General features: G+C 47.9%; 1 protein-coding gene across 2 annotated transcripts in view; it reads left to right on the top strand.

The window, feature by feature from the left end:
• Nav2 (neuron navigator 2) overlaps positions 1-10087 on the top strand; it is a 260239-nt gene that overhangs the window by 245815 nt on the left and 4337 nt on the right. For both annotated transcript variants that reach the window (XR_013090419.1, XM_076846985.1), the window contains exons 34-36: positions 728-924; positions 1747-1865; positions 7869-8072. Coding sequence is in view for 1 of the 2 variants with exons in the window: in XM_076846985.1 (XP_076703100.1) it covers positions 728-924; positions 1747-1865; positions 7869-8072 (520 nt within the window). In the remaining variant the exon portion in view is untranslated. The remainder of the gene's footprint in view (positions 1-727; positions 925-1746; positions 1866-7868; positions 8073-10087) is intronic.

The following is a 10087-nucleotide window of genomic DNA, read 5'->3' on the forward strand; positions in this document are numbered from 1 at the left end:
GGGTGAGCCTTCCAGAATGCTCATCTGACCACAGGCCTGGACTTAAAGTCTTTCAGTGGCTCCCTGTGGCCTTCAGAATGAGATTTCCTTAATATGGCAGGTCAAGTCTAAAGCCAGGCTATACTGAGCCTCTGGCAGCAACTCGGAACATCCCAGGCCTTTCCCGTGCCTCTGCAAAGGCTGCCTCATGCTCCCCACCTCCCACCTTGACACCCGCTCCTGCCTTTCCTCATGTTGCTGCCCCTTCATCCCTTCTGTCCCAGCCCTTCCCTGATTCCTTGGACTTCATCCTGTCTCAGTTCTTCATTTGCTTGACCACCTCCTCCCATCCCAGACTGTAAACTGCTGAAGGCCAGGGGCCATGTCAGAGACATTGTTAGTGTTCCATAACTTTACACAGAGCCTGGCACCGAGCACAAGGGGCAGTCTCTCTCAGTGGCTAGAGCTCAGACTGCCTTGGTTCGGATCTTAGATCTTCTGTTAACTAGCTCTTGGATCCTGGACAAGTTATATAACTCAGCTTTGCTATCTATAAAATGGGCATGGCGATAATACTTATTTTATAGGGTTGCCATTTATGGTAAATTCACATGTGCACTGTGGAGAAGTGTTCCATGGTCTTATTTTAGTATCCATCTATACACTTCCCATTCCTAATAAGCTTTTGATCTTGGGATTGGCCATCGTTTTACTCACTCTCATCATTGTTGATCCTGATTTCCCCTAGGTGGGTGCTTTGTGCCAACCACACAGAGCCCGTGAAGGGTTTCCTTGGCCGGTTCCTGAGGAGGAAACTCATGGAAACGGAGATCAGTGGGCGGGTGCGGAATGTGGAGCTGGTGAAAATCATTGACTGGATTCCTAAGGTCTGGCATCACCTCAACCGCTTCCTGGAGGCTCACAGCTCCTCAGACGTCACCATCGGTAGGTGGCAGGCTGGGCACAGGGTGCAAGCTGGCTGGCGGGCGCTGCTCCGGGGCCTGGGGGTCCTCTGGCTCCTGACCCGGGCAGCACTCCACAGGATGTTGGGCAACACTGTCCCTCAGGGTAAGGAAGTGGGCAGAGGGGCAATTGCAGACAGAGATGGACCCCAGACCCCACTGATCAGCAGAGGAGAACTATGTCCTACCCAGGCCGGTGGAGAAACGGCCAGCTCAGTAAAGAGACCCCACCCCAAGTCTTCCCAGAGCCCCTACCCCAAATCTTCCCAGGCTGAGACTATTCTTTGGGATTGGCTTTGCTTTAAAAGTAAAGTCTTAACAGCATTTCTGCAGCTTGGGGAATTAGAACAGAGGAGAGAAGACCACCATCATCTGCCACCCCGACATCATCATCTCAATGTGAGGCTATTTCTTCTGGCCTTGTCCGTGTTCACTGGAGGTGCAATCACAGTGTGCATGTAGGCTGTCCCCCCCCACACACTGTTGCCATGGGCCTTCTGTGTTGCTCCTCCATCTTAAAAATTATTTTTAAAAGCTGAAAAATAATCGAATGCAGGTGTTCCATTGTTTGTTCAACCATTTCTGTCTCTTGGACATGCAGTGTTCTTCCATTCTTCAAAATCAGTATTAATAATACCAGAGAACATCTTCTCCATAAAGCCCCTCCTCTCCTCGTCCTTGATGGGTGCAGGAGGAAGTCAGCCAACAGCTGGTACTTCTGCCATCACCCCAGTCAAGGCTCAAAAACCCCGCATCCCTGCTCTGAGGGGTGCTTGCTCTGATATATTTTCATTGTGGTCCCCAGGCCCCCGGCTCTTCCTGTCATGCCCCATCGATGTGGACGGCTCACGGGTGTGGTTCACCGACCTGTGGAACTACTCCATTATCCCCTATCTCCTGGAAGCCGTGAGAGAAGGACTCCAGGTGAGAAGCACACCACCTTCTCCCCCTCAGGGTTGAGGAGGACTATCGTGGCAACCCGATGAGTTGGTCTTATCTTTTCCTTTAAGAATCTGACTGACATGAGGTGACCAGCCCTCACCTGTGTAGCCATAAGTCTAGCACAATGTAGAAAAGATTGGTTGCAAGTCCTGGTCTAGCCACTTACTGGCTGTGTGACCCCAGGCAAGTCATTTACCCTCTCTGTGCCTTTGTGCCTTCATCCATAGGAGAGAATGATAATAGTATTTTTGTCACAAAGAGTTTATGCAAAGATTAAATGGAATCATGGCCATAAAGTGTTCAGCATGGTTAGTGCACAAGGAGTGGAATTGTACATGTATGCAGCACTTCACAATTTGCCAAGTATTCTCATATCTGCAAGCCCTGGATTAGTACTGAGATTTTTTTTTTTTTTTTTTTTTTTTTTTTTGTCTCTGGCTGAAGGATCTGGAATTTGAGTCTATGCCTTCTGAGCTAAATTCCAGGCCGCCTAGCTCTTGGGCCCCAAGGTACTTACTATCTGGCATCGGGATAAGGCTACAAGTCCCTCCTGCCCAGTAGCAGTTAGAAAGCACAAACTGTTTACTGCTCTCTCAGTGCAGAGCTTAAGTGGGAGCATACTATTTCATTGCAGCTTGGGGTGGTTTGTTTGCTGAGCCTAGAGGCAGCCTGAACAATTCCGGGGCTCCCAGCACCCAAAGTGAGCATTTAGCATCTGCACAGCTGACTCATCCAGCAGCCAACTCTGCCCCAGGGCATTTTTGTTTCCTAGGCACCTGGCAGGGGAGATACAAGATGCAAGACAGTGCTGCAGGCTCTGGAGGCCCAGGGAGCAGTGTGTCCCCCTATGCATGTGTGTGACAGTATAAGTTAGTAGTTCCTGCCAGTGTTTGTCCTTTGTGTACATTTGGGTAAACTTGGGGGGGGGTATTCGACTGCTTTGTATGAAATACCGTGTAGCAGCAGCGAAACCTCAGAGGTACTCTGACAAAAAGAACTTGGAGAGGAAGCTCTTGTGCTGCTTGTGACTGGTATTTGATTGAACTGGAACACGTGTGCTGCACAGTCAAGCCACCGTGCTGAGATATAAGTACCCTGTGAAGGCAGAGAGAAGCAAGAAAGTGGGCAGGCTTTGGCCAGCCCCAATTCATTGGCTAAGTGCTCTGTCAAATATTGCTTTCATAAAAGGAAGCATGACAATCTCAGATCTTTGCCGTGGAATCTCCCTAGGTAGATTTGCCATCTTGGGTAGATTGGCCATAATTGAGTCTCTTATCAGATGGGTTTGTTAGTTCCACAAACCCAAACAGCCACCCCATGACTCCTATCAGTCCATGGAAATGCTTCCTACTGACTGGGTTTCTGCAGTCTATTTTAGAAACCTCTCTCCTCTGTTCTTGAGCAATAGCTTCCAGGGACCACAGTATACGTGATTTCTTGCAAAACCCAAATTGCAGCAGGGGAGGGGCAACCTCGGCTTCCGTTTCTACCTCCCCTCTAAGTTCTCCTGCTTGTTGCTTCTTTACATCCAGTGTATCTTCTGAGGAGAGGAGTGACAGCAGAATCCTCTGAAGAGCTCAGCAAATTCTGTGGAGTAAAGGCTTCCCTTGCCCAAGGAGGCATGAACTGCAGGGGAGCCCATCTCCACTCCAGCCTTGAGCTGCACAACAGCAGGCCCCTATTAGTTACCAGTAGTTGGTGATGTCAAAGCCCTTCTTTGGGCCTAAACTTAAAAGAAGACTTTTGGGGCATGGCTGTGGAGGTGGGCTCAGGACTCCCCTTCTGTTCTAGGCAAGGTTGCTAGTGGGGTATATTCTAGAGGAGCACTGGGTCTCTTTCCTACCAAAAGCAAGTGAGGCCATAGGTAGAAGGGACTTAGAGATAGCTGCAGAACTACCTGTCCAACAGCCACATCAGTGTTTATAGTAGCACAATTCTCAGTAGCTAAACTGTGGAGCCAACCTAGATGCCCTTCAGTGGATGAATGGATTAAAAAAATGTGGTATATAAACACAATGGAATTTTACTGAGCAATAAAAGAGAATAAAATCATGGCATTTGCAGGTAAATGGATGACGTTGGAGAAGATAATGCTAAGTGAAGTTAGCCAATCCCCAAAAAAACAAATGCTGAATGTTTTCTCTGATATAATGAGGCTGACTCATAGTGGGGTAGGGAGGGGGAACATGGGAGGAATAGATTAATTCTACATAGGGCAGAAGGGGTGGGAGGGAAAGGAAGGGAGCAGGAGATTAGCAAGGATGGTGGAATTTGATGGACATCATTATCCAAAGTACATGAATGAAGACACGAATTGGGTGTCAACCTACTTTATATACAAACAGATATGAAAAATTGTGGTATATATGTGTAATAAGAATTGTAATAAAAAAAAAAAAAACAGTTCCTTGTAAGGCTGGAAAAGTCATCATTTTCTTGGGCGGTGAGGTCTTATGAAGCCCAGTCCTCCAAGAGTATAAGGAGCAGTGAAGGGAGGCAGCCAGAGTTAGCAGTCTACCAGCTGCCTCAAAAGCAAGCCCCCCGCTCATGTCCTAAACCAGGGGCCTCTTTATCATGCTGAATCCAGGGTACCTTATAGAAACTGCTAATTCACAAGGGAAATTGCTGTGTTCTCTGTGCCTCTGGTTTTGAAGGAAAGTTTGCTGATATTCACGAGAGCCTGCTTATAGACAAACCAAGGCTTGCAGAAGTTCCCAAATCTCACCAAACTCACTCAGTGGGGTGTGATAGAATAAGCACTGGAGCAAGGACTGTCTGAATTCTTGTACACATCCTGCATGGGCGAGGGAAAGGGTTCCCATTGGGAGGGAGGGGCTGACTGAGGAATAAAAGCTAAGAAAATAGTACTAGAAAATAACCACAGGACACCAGATATATGGTTTCAGAGCTAGGGCAGCAACAGGCCAAGTTGACCAGAGAGATGCAGCTTCTAATGAAGAAAGGAGCCCGTCCCTGGTTTATTTATGTCAGAACAGATCAAAAGGATTTGATAGAAAGTTCTTTGCAAAAATAGGATAGAGGTGGGGGCAGGTAGGCTGCTCCGTTTTTAACAGGTCATGCCCATCTCGGGTACTGTGGGGGACCTTTTGGCAGAGCTGGGTGGGAGTTCACATGTATTAGGGTGTCCCAAAATCAGCAGGGGTGCTGCTGGGAGTTCCCAGATACCAGATCTTCACACTCAGTGGTTTCCATGCCATTCTAGTCCATGCACATTTCACAGTTGGCTTCCTACACTGAATATTATGGATATTTCCATGCTTTTTCAGGCTGTCCTGGGCATCCTGTATCTCTACCAGGAAGCTTCAGATAGCTCACGAGCAAAGTGTTATGTTTTATATAGCAGAGTTCTGCATGCAATTTTATTTGACGAAAGGATTCCATTATCTTAAAAAATAATTGTAGCAGGGCACAGTGGAGCACGCCTGTAATCCAAGTGGCTTGAGAGGCTAAGGCAAGAGAATCATGAGTTAAAAGCCAACCTCAGCAAAAGCAAGGCACTGAGCAATTCAATGAGACCCTGTCTCTAAATAAAATATAAAATAGGCCTGGGGGTATGGCTCAGTGGTCAAGTGCCTGGTACTCAGTGGTCAAGTATCCCTGGTACCCACTAAAAAATAATAATTGTAAGTTCCCCTCTTCTTGGTGTCCTCTGAGCCCATGTGTGCTGGGCTAAGGTTATAAGCTGAGAGGTGGAGTCCCTAGAATAGGTTCTGATGGGGTTGCCACATACTGTGAGCCAGGAAAGAGAGCTGCACATGGTGGCAGGATTAGTGGCAGTGGGGTCATGGGGAAACTGTCCCTGCTGTAACTGGACCTCACCATCCCCTTACAGACAGCCCCACTAACAGGCACATCCATGCCAGGAGATAATGAGGTATCGCCCCCTAGTGGACACCAGTGCCCCCATGTGCTTTTAGGAGCCCTATGCATCCTAGAGGGCCAGAGGAGCCCGGGTTTTTCTTGACACTGTCTTAGCTCCCTGTTCCCATTCTTTCTGACCCAGTGGGGATACCAGGCTCCTTCCCTGCCTTGGGGAAGGTGATTGTTCTGTCTCTCTGTCTGTCCAACTGTCTCTGCCACTGCCCTTAGGGCTCTGCAGTGGAGCCAAGGAGCTTTATGATAGTTCCTTTGCTTGCCACAGTACTCATTCAGCCATTCATCACCTGGACTTGAACATGTCCAGCAGTAAGTAGGGAGACTTATAAAAATATTTTCTTTTCTTACAGATGATATTAGCTGCACCTAATGTGCATTTGTCTTATGACTCAGCTCCAGTCCTGTTCCCCTTTGGATCAGTCACTGGAGATACTTGCCAAAGTACTCTACAGTTTATAGAGCAACTTGAGAGGCTCAGTGCCCAGGGCAGGACAGGTGCCAGAGGGACCCGTGGAGGGGCAAGCATGGGGCTATTTGTCAATTGCCAAGCCTGCTGTAAGACCCTGGGCCGTTGCCTGTTTGGGGGCCTCAGCTTCCCCATCTATCTATCAATTGTAAGTTGAGTTAGAAGACTTTTCAGTCTGGTTTCTTTGAGGCCCAGGAGTTCCTCAAACCACTCAGTGGCCGGGGGGGGGGGGTGGTCAGGAATAAAGAGAAAATATATGAAAATTGCTGGGCCAGATGACCTCTAGGACTTCCTGAGCTGCATCCTTTGAGATTCTGCAGCTTTGAGCATCTCCTCCTGTGGCCAAGGGAGAAGACAGAGCAGTAGCTATCAGAAAAGAGAGGTCAGTTTAGCCTCACACATGTGAAGTGTAGCTTGGGACAGTTCCATTAGGGAGTTCTTGGATGGAGAAATTTCTAGAAACTGCAGGATGTTTCTAATCTGGAACAGCCACCTTGGGCTGTAAATATCCCTAACTGCTTCTGTTTTCTCTTTTGTCCTGACACGTATATGTATGCACACGTACCCCTTCCCATAATCCCCTCCTACTCAGACTATGAATTGCCTAAAGACTAAATTCCCATGCTTGAGACTCAACCTTGCTCCAGGTTGAGGAAGACATAGCAACAGACAGAGCACTAGACGGGAGGTGCCTACAGCACAGACATTATGTCTAGACAGCAGTGAGGTCATAGGAGGCTCTAGGTACTCTGAGTACAGAAAGAGGCAACACTAACACAGAGGTGAGCCTGTCCAAGATGGGATAGAGCTGTGGCATCTTGGACAGAAGTGTAGGGTGGCTCAAGTGATGGTGGGAGTGGGCCATGCTAGAGGGAACCATGAGCCCTGCTCAGGCTGATGTGCTGACATCTGCTGCACAGCTCAGTCTCACTTCAGGTCTGTCTAGGCACATGGCTCTTGCTGATGCACAGGAGTTCAAAGCAAAATCAGTCAGTTGAGGTGGAAAAGGAATGACCTAGACAAGGGAACTGAGTCCCAGGTTCAGTTCCATCACCTCTCTATGATCTTCTATGATTGGCTCTGCTCTTTAGGCGCCAATTTCCCCAGCTGGTAAATGGGGTGGGGCTGGGTGGCCCAGCACCTTCCAGCAAAGTTGTGGGTTTTTGAGTTCACAGCCCAACTCTGTTCTGATCTCAGCACCTGGCTGGCTGAGCACCTCTTTCCAACTGCACATTCAGTGACATGTGACATGTTGCTAGTTTGAAATTGGCCCCCGGGTGGGAGTATTTACACCATGGAAACAGGCAAATACTGTAAATCAGGCTGTTTTTCTCCCTAGTGCCAGTTTTCCAAGTTGGACCAACAAGGCCTAGAGATGAGGGTTGCCCAGTGAGTCAGCAGCAGAGTTGAGAATAAGCACCGGTCAGACTGATTCCAATGCCTGTGCTCTTGACCACTAGGTCCTGCTACCCTTCAAGCTACTCACATCACGTCCCTAGTTTGGAATTCTGGGAGTGGCATAATGCTGGGTGTAGGAGTTTTTTTTCAGAAAGCTGTGGAATTGGGATTACCAGTGAGGTCTCAGCCCATGTCCAGACTGATCATTCTTTGCCTATTTCCAGCTCTATGGAAGGCGTGCCCCCTGGGAGGATCCTGCCAAGTGGGTAATGGACACCTACCCATGGGCAGCCAGCCCACAGCAGCATGAATGGCCTCCCCTGCTGCAGCTACGGCCTGAGGATGTCGGCTTTGACGGCTACTCCATGCCTCGAGAAGGGTCCACAAGCAAGCAGGTGCCCCCCAGTGATGCTGAAGGAGACCCACTGGTGCGTTTCAGCTCCCTGCAGCTCAGAATTCAGAGCACTTAGCTTATGGTGGGCGTAATTCAAGGCACCCTGGAAATGTGAAGGCAACTAGGCCTGGCCTTGCTTTGAGGGCTGAGCCCACCCCAAGATTAGGGACAGTTTTGCCAACATTTTGTTCTGTGGTTCTAGGTTTTCATTAAAGCCTTTAACCCTCCTGAAACTTTTTTAGCATAAAGTAAAATGTTAACAGTTTGATTTCTTTTTTTCCCCTCTAAATGATCCTATACCTATTGTCACTACTGTACTGTTCTCACTCTGATTTGAGATGCCACCATTATCACATATTATCTTGTTCCTCTGATGTCTCCCACTAAAAACTGAGCAGAGGAAGAGCATGCTAAGGAACCAGAAACTAAGCCAAACAATGAGGAGCCTAGGCAGGGGAGGTTTGAGGACAGGAAGGATTCACAGAGGACACAGGGGCCTGAACATGGGTCCCCTGGCTGATGAGATGAGCTTTGAGCATTGTATTTAGTCTTGTCATTGCTGAAGTCTTTCAGAAGTACCTAGACCAGTGATGGTAACACCTCTAAACAATTCTGTATTCTCTACCAATGTAGGGCTCATGCATGGTTTCACTACTGATTTAGCAAATTAGACCTAGCCAACCAAAAGCCCTTTATATCAAGGAGGAAGCAAACATACCAAAACCTCCCACAGTTAAATGACTATTGTTATGCCTAAAATTTAGCTCCAAGCTTCTCTGGTAGCAATGGCAAAAAGAAAAACACAGCAGAAATTATTACTTGCATTACCTAATGAAAGAAAATCATGAGTTACAACAGGATTAAAAGACAACTGATTCACTGTGCTGTCCTTACTGCCCATTTGACTTGCCAGATAAAATAAAAATAGTAATAATAGGGTTGGGGCTATACCTTGGTGGTAGAGTGCTTGCCTAGCATGCACAAGGATCCCAATCCTGAAAAAACATATATATGATAATAATGATAGTGATTTGTGTTGTCTGCCATCCATGTCTACAATGTAGGGGTGATCCCATTGATTTAAACAGGAACTGTATTTAAAGGAGTCGGTGTTTGTTGTTTCTATGGATAACCTAGTTAAACAATGGCTTTCTGAAGGAAATAAGCATACTTGAACAGCCATTTGTAATGTAACCACTGCCGAAGGCCAAGGTCGTATTTTTGGGGTGTTAAATGCCTGGCATCTTAATCAAAAAACAGGATTTAGGGTCAGAGGCAGTGGCACATACCTGTAATCCCAGCAACTCAGGAGGCTGAGGCAGGAAGATTGCAAGTATGAGGCTAGCCTTAGCAACTTAGTGAGAGCCTGTCTCAAAAGTTAAAGGGTTGGGGAGGGGCATATAGCTCAATGGTAGAGCTCTTGCCTCGAATGTGCGAGGTGCAATCCCTGGTATATGTATATACCACCCCCCCACACACACACAAGCACACACACAATTTAGGCTAACTAGAGGAAATAATGGCTAGCCCACCCCCAGTTTTTCTTAGCTAGGGACATTTGTATCACCGACTGAACTCAGGAGGCTCCTAGGTAAGACCTGGGTTTCTCAGAACAGTCATGCAGAATCCTGTCTCCAACCCCGGGACCTGGGGAGCTGTGTCAGTCCAGCCACCACCACTTACCAAAGTAGATCTCTGGTATTTCTCCCCAGTCCCATTCTCACTGCCCAGGGCTGTGGGTCTCTGTGATGATAGCTTTCCTGCTTCCTCGTGCTCTCCCTCATGAGACTGAGAACTCCATAAGCATGAACTAACTTACTTTTATTCCAGAACCATGTGCCATGGTAACACCAGGAATGTTTGACAAATGAGTAGCGAATCCCAGCTGCCACTGGCTGGCTGTTGTGACAGCTCCACCTCTTCTCTGGTTATAGCTCTGCAGACAGACACCAACTGATGGTGCCAGTGGCCTGGCTCCCCAGGGAAGCTGCACAGCATCCTGAAAGGGAACTGGCTTTCACCCAGCACACCTGGCCTTAGCCCAAAGAT

The sequence above is a fragment of the Callospermophilus lateralis genome, chromosome 2, assembly GCF_048772815.1.
Source record: "Callospermophilus lateralis isolate mCalLat2 chromosome 2, mCalLat2.hap1, whole genome shotgun sequence".
Taxonomy (NCBI): domain Eukaryota; kingdom Metazoa; phylum Chordata; class Mammalia; order Rodentia; family Sciuridae; genus Callospermophilus; species Callospermophilus lateralis.